This window comes from Serinus canaria, chromosome 5 (assembly GCF_022539315.1).
Source record: "Serinus canaria isolate serCan28SL12 chromosome 5, serCan2020, whole genome shotgun sequence".
Taxonomy (NCBI): domain Eukaryota; kingdom Metazoa; phylum Chordata; class Aves; order Passeriformes; family Fringillidae; genus Serinus; species Serinus canaria.
Window position 1 is genome coordinate 55,217,985 of NC_066319.1, and position 18,101 is coordinate 55,236,085.

The following is an 18,101-nucleotide window of genomic DNA, read 5'->3' on the forward strand; positions in this document are numbered from 1 at the left end:
AAGGGACACAGCCAGGACAGCTGACCAAAGGTGTGTTCCAGATCACAGGGTGTCATGCTCAGCATGGAAAACTGGGGGAAGAAGAAGGAAGCGGGGGGGGGGCATTTGGAATGATGGCATTTGTCTTCTCCAGTCACTGTTAGATGTGATGTAGCCCTTCTTTCCTGCCTGCCCATGGGAAGTGATGAATGAATCCCTTGTTTTGACTTGCTTGTGTGGGAGACTTTTGCCTTACCTATTCAACTCTTTTTATTTCAACCCACGAGTTTTCTCACTTTACTCTTCCAATTCTCTCCCCCATCACAGTGAGGGGAAGTGTGTGAGTGGCTGTGTGGTGCTTAGTTGCAGGCTGGGGTTAAAGCATACATAAGCTTTTTTTTTTTTTTTTTAAGCATAAAAAGCCTTGTTTCACATGCAGTAAAACAAAGATATTATCCCAAATGGGTTCCATTTAATTTGCTTTCCTTGAAAATGAATGTAGCTACATTGAAGAAAAATAATTCCCCCTTTGTCTGTGTTTGTGCATCTGATATTTAAAAAACAATGCCAAAGGAGTTTATTTATTATGCTGCCCAAAATGTTTAAGATGAGTACATTTCTGCTTCAGAGCAAATGTTAATTATGCTTCAGGTTTTCCTGTGACAAAGATAGAAAAAGTTTGATTTAGCCTTTTAAAAACCTCAGTGTCTGATGCCAGAAAATGCTGGTTAATTAACCTTCAAATTTCTGTGCTACATATGAGAATGCTTGGCTTATAAAATGATTCCATCATGTAAGAGCCTTAACTGCAGTGAACGACAAATTCAGAGGCTTGTTATGTCAGAAAGGAGGAGGAGGAACTTCTGTTTAGGTCTTGCCTTCAGAGGGAAAGGAAACACTGGTAGTATCCCTGTAACCTTGCACTGATGAGCAGGCACCACATTGCTTTGGAAAGATTCATATTTGAGATCTGATGACTAAGTGGTGGTGGGCACAGCTGCTTTTAGAATCAGAGATAAAGGAAAGAAGGAAAACAAATCCAGAATTGCTATGAGAAAATCTTGCTGACATGTAATGCTGTCAGAGCATTTATAAAGAACAGAAACCCTATTCAGTGCCATTCAGGTATGTGCTATATTGAATGAAATATTTATTGTTGTAAATGTTGCCAAAGGTCTGCAATTGATAATCTCTGGATTTATGAACAATAGGCTCTGTGAGAGAAATGAGACAGATTAAATTATTGAGAGTATTAATTTTTGGTTCCAGTGTAAATTTGTTCTTAAAGTCTATCAGTTTATGCAGATTAAGTGATCTTCCAATAGGCTTGGGGTTTTTAAATATTTGTGGATACAGAGAAAATGATGGAAGTTTGCTATATTTTAGGTCTTTGGCTTAAGAATCTTATTAGAATAGGATTGCTGCACTGAGAGCAGAAGGAGTATTTTGGAACATAAGTGGTGTTTTAAGGTTTTTGGGAAATTCCAGAGATAAATAGACTAACAAAAGGTAAATGCCTCTTCCAAGCATCATAGCAATTGGTATAACCTGATCCAAACCAAATTGGGGTTACTGGAGCTCTCTTGACTTCTGAAATTCCAAGTCTCTCACTGATAAATGTCTCAGGTTTTGTTGTGACAGTTCTGAAGTAGTTTTCCCATTGAAGTCAGTGATACAGATTTACACTCTTTTATTATGATCTTCAGCTTTAAGAAGGATCTTCCTAATTAGACAATGAGATCCAAGCCTGGTTTTTTGAGTTTGTTTTTGGCATTGCTAAAAGGTTTATTTAACAATAACTAAAGATTGGGCAGCACACGTGTAAATCTTCATCAAACCCATCAGAACCTTTGCTTGAATGCTCTTAAAAGACTTTTGGCTAGCAATGGCAAGAATGATCTGGTCTTTAATCTTGGATGCTTTATGACCCAGGTTTTATTAGAGAAAATAAATTACAGCCTGGGGAGAGGATGGGATAAACAGCAAATTGTGCAGTTAATACCTTGGAGTGGTGGGTAAATGTGCTATTTCTTTCTGGGAAAGGGTTCAGCCTTGTCATACAGAGAATGATGCACAATTACAATTTGTGTGTAGAGAAAGTTTTGATATGATTATGGGTGGCATGAGAAACTGCTTTTGAACATCAAGTCATTTACCATTTGCTTCTGATGTGCTTGGTGTTAGCAGCAATGTGTTTCCTCATCCATATCCTTGAAATTCCTTGCTCATCTGTTGTCCCCACAAGAGGGGGAGTTCTAAGACTGGTGCTTTTACTGAAGCAGCAAATACATGTTGTATTTCTGATTTAAAGCCTGAAAACTTTTATTTGTTATTTGAGAACTTTATTAAAATTCTTTTTTTCTGTTTGTAAACAAGGTTTACTTCTCCGTGGCTGTCCTCCTTTTTGCTTTCCTTTCTGAACTTCCCTGTACCTTTTAAAATAAGATGTGTCTTGCATTTTGCAGACAGTGGCTGTAACACAGCATTAGTGGAAGACAGCTGTAGTGTCTTCCCTGTCAGGCTGGTAACTCTGTGTGTAAGTGAACAGCTCACCTTCCCCAGGCTTTCAAAGGAGAAATAACAATAAAAATTTTGGACCTGAAGTGATGGAGCAAATCTGGTGCTTCTTTGCAGTTTATCTCATCAGTGCTGTAAATGAGAACCAGTAAATGGAGCTCCAAGTATTGCTGGAGAAAGTGGAAACACCCAAACTATTTTATATCCTTGAGAATTTTTTGTCTGATAGCCTGAAAAACTTTAAAAATCACAGGAACAAAATGCTCATAGTTTTAGAGGTGTTCTTAAACTGTTGAAACTGCAGAATTGTCTTCAAGAAGTCAGATAATGTGAGTTTCTATAATGTTCTGATCAAGAATGGATTAAAATATATTAATTAAAACAACTCTAATTCCTGTTAGTAGATGATCTCTTTAAATGTTCTATATTTTAGTTCTGGTTCTTGAATATTGGCTTAAAGATAAAAGTAGCAAAGAGCTTACAGTGACAAGGGATGGTGATCCAGGGGGCTGACCAGATTTTGTATCCACTCTTTTACTGTGCTTTTCTTCAGCTATCTGCAGCATGCTTTTGCTAGCAGCAAGAAATATTCACATAAAAGAGTTTGCTGGTCCATTCCTTGAGAAACAGGACATAAGCTCAGCAGGCAGAAATTCCAGAATAATTTCTCAGATTTCATTTTAATGAGACTAGGAGGGCATTACAATTTTGTCTTAATTAGTATGTTAGACAAATGTCCATCTGTGAGAATGATCAACAAAATTCCAACAGACTCAGCTGAGACAGGATTTTACTCACAATGAAAGGCAGGTTTTCATGTCTGGGTTAATGATGAGACAAATCCGGAACAACTTGCTTTGTTTAAGGTACTAAAATATATGCAAAACTTTTGTTACCTGTGGATGGTGCTAAGTATATCAGAGCTGGGATTTCATGCAGCATTATGAGAGTGTTTCACAGCATGAAAGGCAGGAATAAGCAATGCCTTGGTTTCTGTGCTCTTTCAGTGATTTAGTGATGGTGGAGAAAAAGTAAAGGCATGATGACTTATTTATGAGATGCTTTAAAGTCTTTTAAGTCATTAAAAATCAGCTATCAAAAAAGTGCATTGAAAAAAATTTATTTTAAAAAGTTAGAATAAAATTGCTGAGACAAATATATTTAGTCTTGAATTTGCTGTTAATGTGAAAATACACAATAAAAGTAATACAGATGGAATAGTCTTTTACAGAAATTCCAGTAAGAAAATCAATTTACTATAGCTAAAACCAGATAAGCAGCCAGAGGAGTTCTGCATTTTATACATATTCAGACACAGATTTCATTTCTATGCCATCGTAGAAAAGATTGCTTATTCAAGTTTTATGACTAAAAAGACAAAAGTTTTACCCTTTTTATTTCCTCTTTGGCTACCTAAATTAATCCTATAGCATGAATCATTTGCATTGTGAAGAGGCTATCTGGAAAAAACACCATAAATAACACCATTTTATTTGGGGAGGAGAAAGTTGAATAAGACATATTGCAAATTGGTCTGACAGGAAAAAAGTCCACTGCTTTTTCTTCACTCTTTAGGACACTGAGATCTGAAAAAAATTATTCCCTGACAACATTTCTGCAAGGAAGATTTTCTTTTGCCAAAGACTGCTCTGGTTATCACCATTGCTTCTCAGCCTCACAAAGCAGGAGGTTATTTGAGGAGCCTGAGGCATGGCATGCTCAAGGGAAAACCAATGTCTGCTCAGTCAGGAGCAATGAATCCTGCATTTCTGACATTCATGCCAAACAGAACCTCCCCCCCTGGCTTTTGGAGCTGTGGCAGGGCAGATGTGCCAGGGTGGTAGAGCATGAACTGCAGAAATAGATGAATTCCCATAATGTGGGGATGTGTCCCACCCACCTGTCTGCCCAACATCAGACTTGTTGCCTAGAGATGGCCAGGGGTCAGGTTTGAAGGGCAGTAAGGACTTTTCTCTTTTGTGCATTGGCAAAAGGACTTGTAATCTTTTCCCTGGTCTTTATGCCTAGTGAAGAACAGCTGCTCCCAGGGAAAGTCTCATCTTTGCTTTCATCAAAGATAAGATACCATCTCCCCTGAGAGTGTAGGAATTTTCAATTCCTGCCCTATCCCTATTGCCTGATTTACTTGTTTTTCTTCACATATTGACTCTTTTAGCCACCATCTCTTTCCTCTCCAATTTCTGCCTGGCATGAGTGCATTGCTGCAGGCTCTGCTCTCTTCATGCTGCTGTAAATCCTCACAGACCTCAGTGGGCAATCTGCTGGGGGAAAAGGGTGAATAAACGAGGTGGAATTTTCAGTCCCAAATTTATTTATAATACAAGAGCTGTTGATTTGTTGTAAGAGTAAACAGAAGGAGCTTGACTTGAGTAAAAAAAATCTCAGCCCCCTGTGCCAGCTCTTGTCTATACCCTGCCAATAACAGAGACAGTTATTCAGAAACTCCCCAAGCTGTGTAAAAGTTCTGCTGGGCAAAATGAGGCATTTTATCCATGAGCTTTTTCTCTTGTTGAGGGCAGAGGATTGAGCATGGCACTCTGCTCCTCAGCAGACTAGAGTGATGGAATATCTTTGATGCTGATGTGGGCACTGGGGTTTAGGTGTTGATCACCAAGTTTGCTGACTGCCCCAAGCTCTGTGGTGCAGTCTCTGATCTGCCCTTGGAAAGCCCACCTGGAGTGCTGAGGTCCCATCTCTGGGACCCTCAACATAAGAAAAAGAAAATAAGATTCAGTGAGTCCAGAGGAGGCCATGAAATTCATCAGAGGGCTGGAGCACATCTCATATGAGCCCAGGCTGAGAGAGCTGCGGTTGTTCAGGCTGGAGAAGAGAAAGCTCTGGTACTTCCAGTGCCTAAAGGGGCTCCAAGAGAGCTGAAGAGGGACTTTTTACCAGGATGTGTAGTGATAGAGCAAGACAGAAGGGCTTCAAACTGAAAGAGAGCAGGTTTAGATTGGATATTAGGAAGAAATTCTTTACTGCGAGGGTGGTGAGCACTGGCACAGGTTTCCCAGAGAAACTGAGGATGCCCCATCCCTGGAAGGATTCAAAGCCAGGTTGGATTGAGTTCTGAACAGCCTGGTCTGGTGGAATGTGTCCCTGCCCATGGCATGGGGGTTTGAAATTAGGTGATCTTCAAGGTCCCTTCCAACACAAACCATTCATGGGTTCAGTTACAATTCTGTGAATACACTTTTTGCAAATGACCAGAAAGAAATGGAGTGGAGGAAGGCACATGTGCTTTTGTTCTAGGACACTGTCATTAAGAGAGAACTGTTGATTGAAGGAATTAATTCCTCCTGGATCCAAGGAACAGGTGCATTCCATGCTGTTGGGACAGAGCTGTGGTGTGGCAATCAAAACAAGAATAATTTTTTTTTAGAATTAGCTTTTCTAATTGGTATGTGCTGGGAGACCCAAGTGTGCTTCAGAGATGCTGGATGCAGATGCACATTCCAGATCCATGAAAATCTAAATCCCCCTGCTGCTCTTCCCTGCCTTTTCTTGCATTAGAGATGCTTTTGTTTAATAATGAAGTTCTTACTGGAAAAGAGTGCTATTCTTTGTGCTGGCCTCTGCCATGGTACTGCTGCAGATTGGAGCATGATAACAAAATCCTCAGATAGATCATTGTAATGATAACTTGTGTAATAATTTTAATAGATGTTTCTTTTCTGATGGAACACACTAAAATTTTCATGCTGAAATTCAAATATTCTTGTTGACTAAAAAGTCAAAATAGATGGAGAGTAAAGGAGCTGAAATGTCTCAGTTTGCATTTGTGTTCTTGAGTGGGACAGTGGCTTTTCATTTCTGGTGTCTGAAACCCCACAACTAGGAAACAGACCTAAGAGATGCAAATCACAGAAAGCTTAAATCCACTCTCAGATCTGGTAACATTTTAATGATCCACAAATTTAAAATCTAAAAACTAGTAAAGTCAACCTGAACTCTAGTTTGAACTGAGATCTGAAAATATTTTTCAGTAATGGGAAGGTGGGAAGGGAAATCTAGAGAGCAAGTGATCAAGCATCCTGCTCAGTCTTTTTTTAACCTTTCCAAAGACAGATTTCACAGCCTTTCTGGGTACCCTGTTCCTGCCCTTAATTCTCACTGTGGAGAATTTTCCCCATGTTCTGCTGGGATTTCCCTTGCACTGGCATGTGACTGTGATCTCCAGACTTGTGCACTTTCTGTAAAAAGAGTCTGGAGTCCTTGTCTTGGTAACTCCACTTCAGGGGGTAGAACACTGAAGTTGTGGAACAAATCCAGTTCCTTTGGTGCCCCCATGTCATATCCATTGAGCTCTGAAATGTATTTATGAATATTTAGAATAATCTAGGAGTTGTCAATGTTGTGAGTAATTGAAGGCTAACATAGGCTAAAGAGTGCTCATTTTGCTTGTTTCAAAGTATTTTTTCCTGTGTGATTTTGAGCTGCACTATTTTATTTAGAGTAGGTCTTGATGCCATTGAGGACAGGTTATTAATTTTGGAGGAATGAGTACAATATCTGAAGTTTGGACAGATAGTGAAGCAAAATGCAAGCTCTCTCTCCCCTGCTTGTTGCATCCAGTCCTTCTCAGGTAATAATAAACTTGTTTACTTGCCTGCCTTCTGTTGGCAATATCTGGCACTGCTGTGTTTAATGAGTAATAAGTTTGTCACAAAACCTGAAGCACAAGTATCATATGCCTCAGGAATGACTTTCCTTTAGTAATCACTTTTCCAGAAGATGATTCAGTTTATTGTTGCAGGGAGTTGTGTAAAATGTAACTGAGGAGAATATTAATAGAATGTTCTGTGAGATGACTGAGGATCTTTGGCTGTGGGGTGGTGGAATGCACGCTTGCTGAATCACCTCTATTAAACCCAAAGGCACAATGATTGCACTTTAGTCTAAGCCTAGCAGAGAGAAAAAGGTCATCTTGATTCTCTACTGCAAAAAATATTTACTAAAAAAATATCTATAAAATGCTAAGCAGTTGTAGTGTGTGCTGATGGAAGGGTGCCTGAGAACATCCATCCCTTCCTTGCTTTTTGAAGTGTTTCACTTTTCTAGGAAGAGCTATTGTACTATGTTCCCAAGCAGGCACCCTGCCCTCTCTACCCATTTCCCCCTTTCCAAAACTAAAAAAAAAAACCCAAAACAAACATAAAACTGGAAAAAAATTAATTAGTTTTTTTCCCTCAAGGCTTTTAAAGAGGTTCTTGGTATAGGTAATGTGCAGTAAGAGGCTTTTGAGTTTGTTGAAATACGTCAGATGGTTTAATTATTTACCCTGGTGTCTGTTTGACTATGACATCTAAACCAGTCCTTGTGCCTCATCTGGCATGTCTTGCATGGTGACTCAAGATACATTCAGTTGTTGTAGAGTTATTCAAAGACAAGAAACCAGGTTTTTTTTTTTTTTTTTTTTGGTGAAGAACATTGATAACATTTGGGTTTTTTTCCTACATCCTCATGGATAGTGGTGTCATCCTCAGGGTACTGGAGCTAATGAAGCTGCTTTATGTCAGAAGGGAATCCTGCCTGTAGTGTCTTAGATTTGTGAATGGTAAGTGTTACTCAAGGAACTGGCCAGAATGGCTGTTATTTACTTCATAAATGGCATTGCAGTTGTTGAATATCTTGCTAAGCTAAACTGACTTCAGTGGATTGAAACATTTGCAGGCTCCCAAGAAACTGGAATATAAAAATAATAGACACCTGTTTTGTTTCTGTGTCTGGTACAGATCTAGTGCAGAGCTGCCAGACTGCATGCAAATAATGCATTTTATCATTGAATCTTCCTTTTAAAATCTTTTTTTCAGAGGAAGAGGGCATGTTGGGACAGGAGTTCACTACAGGAAATAGTTCATTTCTGTTTAAGATATGAGGACATTATACCAGTATTGAACAAATTTATTAGCCTATTGCACTACTTATTGTAATCCTTGTATTGAATGTGGTTGTGCTTCCTTCTGCAGTGTTTGTGGAGTTTTTCTTGAGTCTCAGATCTTGAGATCTGTTTCCCTCAGTCTTCAGTTCTTCTTTAAGACACACAACTTCACAGTTCAGCAGCCAATCTTTAGGACCTTCTGAGCAATAATGCATAATTTCAGGAGTTTCCCTTTTTTGGTGAGGCTCTGGGCTTTGCATTTCAAATTCTCTGGGTGTAAAGAAATGTGATCAACACGATCTCATGCAGATCCATAGTCTACTGTGGCTAGACTATTTCTGCCACCCAAGTTAACAATCTCAGGTCAATACTGTTATTTTTTCACTACATTACAGCCTGCTGAAGACCATGAGCACAGTTTTCTTTAACCTGCTGGACCCCAGAGTCTCCTTCTCTTGTCAATAAGTTATGAGCAGTGTGTTTTTCAGGAGGGCTGTGCTGACTTCTTATGCTTGTGTGAACTCTTCCCCTAAAACAAGCTTTACTTTTGCTTCTGGTAACTTCTGAGTGTGTTTCTAAATGCTGTGTGTTGCCCTTTGGAGGCAATATCTCCTCCTGCTAAGCACACACTCATTAGTGGATTTCCTCTGCAGAAAAACATGACTCAAATCTCAGCTGATTTCTGTTCATAAAATTCTGTAGTAGCAGCTCTGTGTTCTCTCTGCTTCCACAGTGTGCAGGCATTTATTTGCTAAATGCTGAGGGAAACTACACAGCCAGTCTGCCTGCTGCAAAAGCTGGCACAGCAGAATGTCTCCAGCTGACTGGAACAGAGATGAGGCTGTGATGCTGCTCAGGTCCTTCCCTCCAAAGAGTTTGGGGCTCCCCTGTGCTGTGTGTCCTTCCAAAGGAGGCAGAGGGACAAAGTAAGCACAGACAGCTTTTGTTGGACATGCCAGCTCCTCTGGCAGAGTGCCCACGCTCATCCTGAATACCTGCAGCCTCTGAGACTGCAGGGGGGAATACAGCTTGGCTTATACTGAGTCTCTAAATGTGTGTTGAATCCAGTGTGCTCATTGGGCTCACTCCTAGAAACCCCTGAAAATACTCCTAATTTTTTTTGTTCCATCATTTCCTTCTAAAAAATTACCCACCCCATAACCTGGGAGTGAAAGCACCTTTGGTTTTATCAGTGGTTTTTTTTGCAGTGAAGTTTGCACAATGCCTGGTTTTTCCTGGGGGAGGCTGTGAAGCATCTGGTGGAGGCAGGTGAAGGGTGTGGGTTGTGTGAGGGGCGAGGTCAGAATCCCCTGCTTTGACTGCTCTGGAGGGCCAGTCCAAGAACTGCTGGACACAAACAGCTGCTGAGAGATCTCATTTTCCTGTTTCCCGCAAAGGAAAAAACAGCAGCTGGGTCTAAAGTGCCTGAGCTGATTTCAAAGAGTTTCTGGTTATTTCTACACATACCTTCGGTTCCATTGCCAGGGTGCAGAGCGAGGAGGGAGCAAAGACTCCCAATTATCCATTTTAGTCAAAAATACTATTTCTTACATTTTCTCTTAATGTTTCTACTCTCAATCCTCACCCTAGAGGAGAAAAATGTGTCAGTGCCCCAAGGTGGCACACTAGAATTGCCATTGGCCTGAGAGCTCTGGGGACAGGGAGGTTGCTGGTACTTGAACAAACCCATGCTTGAATCTTCCTCATCTTGCTTTATGTGAGGCAAAAAAAAAAAGGTAAGAACATTTAGCATCTATACCTTGGCCACTTGGTGAGCAGCAAAGCTGTGGGTGAATGCTTAGCTATCCTGTGGTTCCTCATGTTAGGATCTTATTGCCATATGTAAAAGTACACTGCAATATCAGTTCTGGGGCTGAAACTTGCTCTTTTGGATACAGAATTGTTTTGAATTGCAAACTAGAGCTGGAATGAATTGCAGATGGAACTCTCAGTGAAGAATAAAGAAAAAAAATATTTTTAATGCTACAGTAAAATAATGCTTCTGGGACAGGGGTCTGTCTCAGGAGAATAATTTTGGTGCACTTTTTTTTTCTTTTCAAAATTCTTGTCTCTCTTAAATATTTTGTATATGCCTAAATCTAGTAAAGAGTATTTACTGTGAGGAATTTAAGGTCTCTGTTTTGATAGCTGAGTGAGATGGGAGAAAGGACAGGGGGTAGTTGGGATGGGGATGGAGAGTTGCAGGGAATTATAGAACCTCTGGACCCTATGAAATCACTTCAGTTTTATTGTCAGCTTTGGAAATATCTGCATTTTATGATTTCTGCTTTTCTAATGGCTCTGTGCAGAGCTGCTGTGCCCAGGGACCTCTCAGTGATGAAGTTGCACCTTGCTGCCATGCACTCCCTGTGTTCCTCCTCTGTGCAGAGGGATGTGCAGGGGAGTTCTGGATTTGGAGGGTGTAGGGGATATGCATGTGTGTGTTTGTCTGCTCTCAAATTGCCTGCTGTTCCATGTTTGTGATGGAAAAGGGAAGCACCCTGAAGCACAAGGCTGAAGGCTGTGGTGCAGTTAACAGCAGGGGATGGTGAGTTGTCAGGAAGAGAATTGATTTCTCCTCCATAGCTGTGAACCTTGGGGTAATTTTATCTCTGATAGAGTGCAGATTTACCCTGGTTGTAACTCCTGGTAAGTTGTCACCTTTATCTTTGTTTCAGGCAGGCCTAAAATTTTTGTTCTTAAAATTATTTTTATTTTTTGAGGGAGTCCAAATGCAATGTTTGTTTTAGCCTTTATTTTTAAGGATATTCTAGAAAGCTTTCTTTTACTTAAAGGTAGTAAATTTGTACTCTGACTATTCAAGTGCATTTGGTATGCAATCTGTTTTAAGGAGACTTTTTATGTTTTCTGATTTGGTATGCAATCTGTTTTTAAGGAGACTTTTTATGTTTTCAGGTTTATTGGTTCCTTTTTTCTTTTACAGAAAAGACTTAGTGCAGAGCTTTTTTAATTTTTTAATTCTTGTTTTTTAAATTCTTTATTGTCTTAGGATGAATATTTAAACAGCCCTCTTCAATCTTGCTTCAAAATGTCCCTGTGCACATCTTCTCACAAGGACTTCTCTCAGTTGCTGCCACTTCAGGATATTGGATGCAATAAAACAGAAATTAAAAATTCACCTGCTGGTGTCATCTCTCCAGTTCCTTACAGCTGCAATCAGTCCACGCTGACAGCAGAGCACAGTCCAGTCTACATTCCCTCCTCTTTCGTGGAAAACAGACACGAATATTCCACAATGGCATTCTGCAGCCCTGCTATGGTCAATTACAACATCGCCAGCAATTTTGGGGACCCAGAGGGCGTGACTGCCAGGCAAACCTCGAGCCCCAGTGGGCTGTGGTCTGCTCCTGGCCATCTGTCCCCCCTGGCTCTGCACTGCCAGTCCTCCCTGCTGTATGCAGAGCAGCCCAAGAGCCTGTGGTGCGAAGCGCGCCCGATGGAGCCCGTGCTGCCCGGGAGCAGGTCAGTGCTCTTGCTGCTTCAAACCTTGCCTGAATGGGATTTGCAGCTTCCTTAGCTCACCTCTTTGCTTTTTACTTTTGAATTTAAGGGTTGGTCCCTCTGAAAAAATGATGCAAAAAAACCTCAACTAGACACTGAATCAGCCAGGGGGTGTGTGTGTTGTTTGTTTGTTTTAATGTAACTTCTGAAATAAGGAGTTTTTCAATACCTCCTTAGAGTACTATACACCAACACAGAGCATTACAAATACCTTCAGTGTGGGAGCAGTTTACATTGCATAAACAGAAGTTCAAGACTGCTAGGTACTATTTTGTGTAACAAATTAATTTTGCTCTGGCAGATTAAGTCCTTTGAATGATCAAAGAGGTAAATGTTCATTGCTTTTGCCTTTTCATACAATATTGTTTTAATTCATTTTTACCCAGATTATTTTTTTTACTGCTTCTAATAGATGTGAAGGCTTTTTGTTAACTTGAAATTCAAGGGAAATGTTTTTCTTTGCTTTTGGGCTTTAGTATAAGCAGTCACACAGCAGCATGCATCACGTTAAAAGGGGGCTGCTGCTGGAAAAACCTGATTTTGTTTCTTGCTGCTGTTCCCACCTGACTTTGTAAAGTTGTTGTGATGAGCAGAGTCACAGGCTAAATTTTCAGCTGACAAGAAACTCTGTTTGCAAAACCACATTCTTGTACTGCACATTTACTCATACTGCAAACCCTAACCAGGGTCTGGATCATCAGCTGATGGCATTGCTCCATTCTTGGGCACACACCTGTGGGATGGATAAAAGCTCAGGGTCTGCAGGTGCTGTTCCTGCTTCAGCAGCTGTGTGTTTATTCACAGGCCTCCTTATTTAACTGCAGCAGTCAGTTGGAGTATGAAAAATTGTGTGTCCTGGTAACAGTTTTAGTCAATGGCTGATAAAGGATTTGTGCTATTTTTGAGACTACCCACACTCCTTCTGCAATGGGTGGGCTCTATGGACTGCAAATATGCTCTCAGTGTAGGTGTGTGGATTGGGAAAGACTCTGGGTAGCACTTACATACAGAAGAATTCCCCAAGCAGCTTTGATGTGAACAGGGGGCACATCCAAACTCCTTCCACTTTGGTTAAGGTTCCAAAACTTTGACAGGGGAAGGGTAAGGTTTGAAGCTGTCCAGATGTTGGGACAGCAGCTGGAATAACCCAGGAGCAAGAGCACCCTGATGCTCTGCAGAGCCCTCTCTACAACAGACAGAAGGGAAGCTAATAATATTTATTATTTAAATATTTAATGACTTATTTAAATAAATAAGTCATCAGCTATTTGTATAGCTATATAAGGACTATTGCTCATGCAGCTGATGATGACCTAAGTTAAAGAGAATCAATAAATTCTGGAGTATAACCTCTTCTTCACAGCATGGTTTGAATTGAAAGGTGTCTTAAAGACCATCTAATTCCAACCCCTCTGCCATGGACAGAGTCCTCTAGACCAGGTTGCCAGGGTCACCTTCCTCTAGACCAGGTTGCTCAGAGTAGAAGGATGACCAGGAGAAAATCAGTGATTTATTACTTCAAGTGAAGTCTTAATTCATTTTAGAAAGTTAGTGTTTCTATACAGAACCCACCATCATAAAATAGAGAGGAGTACTAGGAGGTGTAAAGCAATAAATCTTTCACCAGGTGGTTCCTCTGTGCCCACCAGGGAACATCCCCTGTTTTCCTGCATCCTTTGGTGCAGGAGCATGGTGGGCATCCATCCAAGCCCTTCCAGCTCTCCTGCAGGACCTGGCAGCTCATTCCTCTGCTGAGCATCCTGGGCTGCCCAGTCCCACAGCAGCTGGCACGTGGTCTCTACCCCTCTCTGGCTTGCCCTGTGTGTGGAAATGCTGCTGGGGCAGCAGAGCCTCAGGTATGGGGTGGTTACCTGGAAGCCCTGACTTTTTGCAGGCTCTGTACCCTCCCAGACAGCCTGACAGACTGATGGGGTTTGAGCCTCCTGGTGTGAGGCTGCAGCTCTGGCAGATGAGTGGCCCTGGTGCTGCTTGGTCTGCAGCAGGAATTTGCTCCAGATGGTTCTGCTGTCTGCAAGCTGTTTGCCAGGAGTCTGAGGAAGCATTGCAGCTTGCCTGTGTGCAGGGTGGCTGTTGGTAAACTTTTAAGCAAGGAAAGAAAAAGTGCTTTTAAAATACATTTGTCATGACTGGGAGGTAAAAACCAACAATCCTCACCCAGGTGTTGTGGTGTGTGGTTTTTTTTTTTATTTTCATCCATCACCTCAGTGTTTTATCAAGGGCAATAATCATTGATCTCCACAGCATATCAATCAGTCACAGAGAGGCTCTGCAGCTGATTTTGAGCCTCTTTTGACCCTCACAATTAGGTAACATTTCCCAAGTAAAGCTTAAAAATATACCTCTTTTATTAATGTGCAACACCCAATCACTTTTGCTTCCAAATACAGGGAAATAGGAAGGAATAGGAACACTATTCTCTCCTTTCATTAGCAGCAATTTAGGCATGTGTGATACAGCCCCTTTACTCTTGGGGACAGTTCCCCCTCACTGGTGTTCCCAGCGTGGCAGAGAGGGAAATAATTCAGTGATTCACCAGCCCATTAACGAGGTGTGTGTGTGTAATCAAAGACCCAGCTTGTTAAATGCTTAAACACTCCTCTGCCCTGCTGTAGCTGAATGAATTAACATTTAAAAAAAAATCTCTCAGTAACTTAATTGTCCAACAAATATCTTAATTTCAAACAATATTTGAAATTTGCTCTGAGAAGCACCTTTTCCTCCTTTCCAAATTTTTTACCAGGAAATTAGAGCACGTTCTCCTCAAAAACTTATGAACTTGATGATTTTCAGTTGGCATGTGGGTGTGTTTGTCCTTACCTCCTGTCATGAAACCAGCACAAAATCTACTTTTAATATATTAGTTAAAGCCTCTTTGACAGCACTTTCAGCATGTTTCCACTCTTCTGTTTAAACTTGCCCTTGTTCTGTAGAAGTCATAAACCATGCTACCTGCTGTCTTATCCCAACTGATTTTTCTTCTCCTCCCTAATCCTTCTGGAAGGTTGGATGAGGAAAATTCTAGAGTTCCTAAGTTCTGCCTCTATGCTTAGGTTTATACCTGTAAGTTGATTATACACCATTCCCTTTCTCAAACTCTGAGCTGCTCAGAGTTTGCACATGGCACTTTTCTCTCTGTCTAGAAATTCTACTGAAAGCACAATGTGCAAAAACCACCAAGAAAATGAGGTCCAGATAAAAAGGATACAGTGGATGTACTTCCTGCACCTAAACCAAATGTTACCGATGATCAAAGCTCCTTTCCTCTTTTGTTTGTTTACAGGTTCTTGGTGTCAGGAATTGGCTGTTTTTTCATGGTTTTTCCTGTTTTAATTTTAATCTCTTCCTGAGGAATTGTTCCTGTGTGTTGGAGTTATCTGCAACACTTCAGCGATGTCTATATCTTACTGATTTATATAAAGCAACAGTTTCTTTAACATATGGAAGTATTTTATTAATTGTGTTTCTTCATTCTTGTAGTCAGACTTCTTTTTGTTTAGCAGTAGGGTTATCAACGTGGGCTGTCACCTTGAACAGAAAACTTTGCCTGCCATCATGAGCTGATCTTGTAGGCTGAGATTCACGCCTCAGTTATTTGAATGTCATTGGATGAGTTAAGCCTCATGTAAAGGATGAACACTTGGGATGGATGTGTGTTGTAATTCTGCCTTACTAACAGGACAAAGCAACTGCAGCTCTGTTCATTGTAGCATTTATAATGTCAGTCTGAGCTCTCTGGGTTCTCCATTTCCATGTGAAGCTCCCAAGAGGCAAAATCCACTTGGTTCAAAAATTCCTGGACTTGCATATTTCCATTAATTCAAGACCCATCAGCATTCCATATGATTTTTCCCAGGGTTCATGTGATTGGTTCAGCAGCAGTCCAGTTTTATGCCTAAATCCTCCTAGTGTGTCATCACTGGGATCAGACTACATGCTTTAAATGCTTTATCTTGTCAGAAAAGGCTTAGCAGTGTTTCACACTAACCTGTGTTCAGGAGCATGAAGACTCTAGAGAGAGAGAATAGAGAAAATTATGAAAACTATGAAACTCTTTGCAGTGCAGTTTAAATTTTTCTTCTTTTATAACAGATGTTTTTCTCTTCTACCAGAGAAACATTAAAAAGAAAAACGAATGGCAATGACTGTACAAGCCCAATTGCAAATAATCCTGGCTCAAAAAAGGATGCCCACTTCTGTGCAGTCTGCAGTGACTATGCTTCAGGATACCACTATGGGGTCTGGTCCTGTGAAGGCTGCAAAGCATTTTTTAAAAGAAGCATTCAAGGTAGGACAAACAGGTTTTGATAATTTGCTTAAACAAATTGTTTCATGTGACCAGGGGCTGCAGCAGTTGACCTAGTAATGAGCTGCTCTGAAATCCTGGTGTCTGGTGCTCCATGCTGAAAATAGAGCAACACATGATTTGGCTGCTTTATCTCTTGGCTCTGATGTTATCAAGATCTGGAAATATTACAGAGTGAGGAATTGATTTCTTTAGAGAAGAGGTGGAGTGCATAGCACAGTGAGGCTCTGCAGCACTGGGATGGCACTGCAGACCTGGGAATCTGATGGGAATCTGTGGCCCAGCTTGGCTGCAGTAATTGAGAGTTAGTTGTCATAGGCACAGTAAGAGTAGGCAATTATCTGGAGACTTTTCTTGCTGGGAGCTCTTCTTGACAAGGGTCTATTGCCTGGAGCTGTTGAGTCACAGTGTACAATACCTACACACTGTGGAGGATGGAAAACTATGTGCAGCACATATCAGGTACTAACCTGACTATCATTAATGCTCAGCCCTCCACCCCTCAGAGCCTGCCCTGCAGTATCTCTCACCCTGCCAGGCCTCTCTAGCTAAGACTTCCACTGCCATGTTTAAATTCTTTAATATTTGGTGTTTAGTTCAAGTTTGCTGCATGGCTGCAGCTCCACCTTTGCTGCCACAGCCAGTGGGAGTCACTCATGCCCTGTACTGCAGCTTTGGGGCACTCAGTTTCTTTAACCTTGGCCTTGTTATCCTGATCTTTGGCCTCCTCTCAGGCCATTTGGTGGAAATCATTTCTGTTGACATTGGCTGCTATGTGTGGATGCAAATGCAGAAAATCCTGCTGCAGTTTGATCTTTTCTGTTCCTCTTCCTCTTCTGCCTCCAGAGCCTTTAGGAACCTTCAGGTATTTTCTTTTTGCTCAGTATGGCAGAGATGGTGCCACTAGGAGAATCAAATTTAATTCAGAACTTGTTTTGCCTTTTCAATTCATTGTGCAGATTCTGCACAGGTGAATAGCAATTTCTACAAGCTGGTGCAAGTACTGTGGATTTCCAAAATAATTGAAAAGACCTTTGTGTCCAGTTTGTCACAAATGGAGACTGAATTTGATCTCAAGGTGTTTTCTGCCAAGTCAATGCTTTGCCTGCTCTGTGTTGCTCACATGTACTTGGGCCACCAGCCAGTTACCCACTGTGGTCTTTTGTACACCTCAGTGTACCCTGACAGGTAATGGTGTTTGTATTTCAAATGGAAGAATAAAAAAGGAACATAAAAGAAAGCCAGTTCTTGGCATAAAACATTTATCAATCACTCAGTTGCAATGGTTGTTATGCAGGATATTGTGTATTAAAATAAGACTTCTGGGCCTGCCATAGAGCAAAATGTTGGCCTTATTAATGAAATTAAAATTAGAAGTGTGACTGACCAACTGTGTGTGGTCTCTTTGGCTTGTCTGAGTTTGTGGTGTAGTCTGTCCCACATTGCTGAACATCTGCCTGCAAGTTAAATTATCCCAAGGCCACAAGAGTTTTAAAACACTTTATAGTCCTGTGTGCAACAGAGAGTTTCTTCCTCCTCTCCCTTCATGTTGTGTGAAGAGTGATAAACAGCAATTTGTTTTTCAGTCGTATCTGCCAGTAAGAAATGGGACAAACTGTAATGTGATCTCTTCTTTTTAAAATTGTCCATTCAAAAATTCAAGGTTAAAATAATTCTAATTTTGCATGGCAATAGTCACAATGGTTCAGTTAAATAATTACTCTTGGGGACATGAACTCTTGGATTTTCACCAAGTGAAAAAAAAAAAAATCACTCTAGTAGCTGTATTTTTGTCTGATCTTATTCTTGGTTGGGGAAAAAAACCAAACCAATTTCAAAAGCAGCCTGGGAGAAAAG

The 18,101-nt window shown here is 40.8% G+C and overlaps 1 protein-coding gene across 2 annotated transcripts in view; it reads left to right on the forward strand.

Annotated features, from left to right (window-relative positions):
* Nucleotides 1-7,851: 7,851 nt before the first annotated feature.
* ESR2 (estrogen receptor 2) overlaps nucleotides 7,852-18,101 on the forward strand; it is a 34,982-nt gene continuing 24,732 nt past the window's right edge. Inside the window, exons 1-3 of one of the 2 annotated variants that reach the window (XM_018907132.3) lie at nucleotides 7,852-8,074; nucleotides 11,409-11,881; nucleotides 16,051-16,226. In XM_018907132.3, the coding sequence (XP_018762677.1) occupies nucleotides 8,072-8,074; nucleotides 11,409-11,881; nucleotides 16,051-16,226 (652 nt within the window). In that variant the 5' untranslated portion in view covers nucleotides 7,852-8,071. The remainder of the gene's footprint in view (nucleotides 8,075-11,408; nucleotides 11,882-16,050; nucleotides 16,227-18,101) is intronic. The other variant, XM_018907133.3, reaches the window with a different exon arrangement.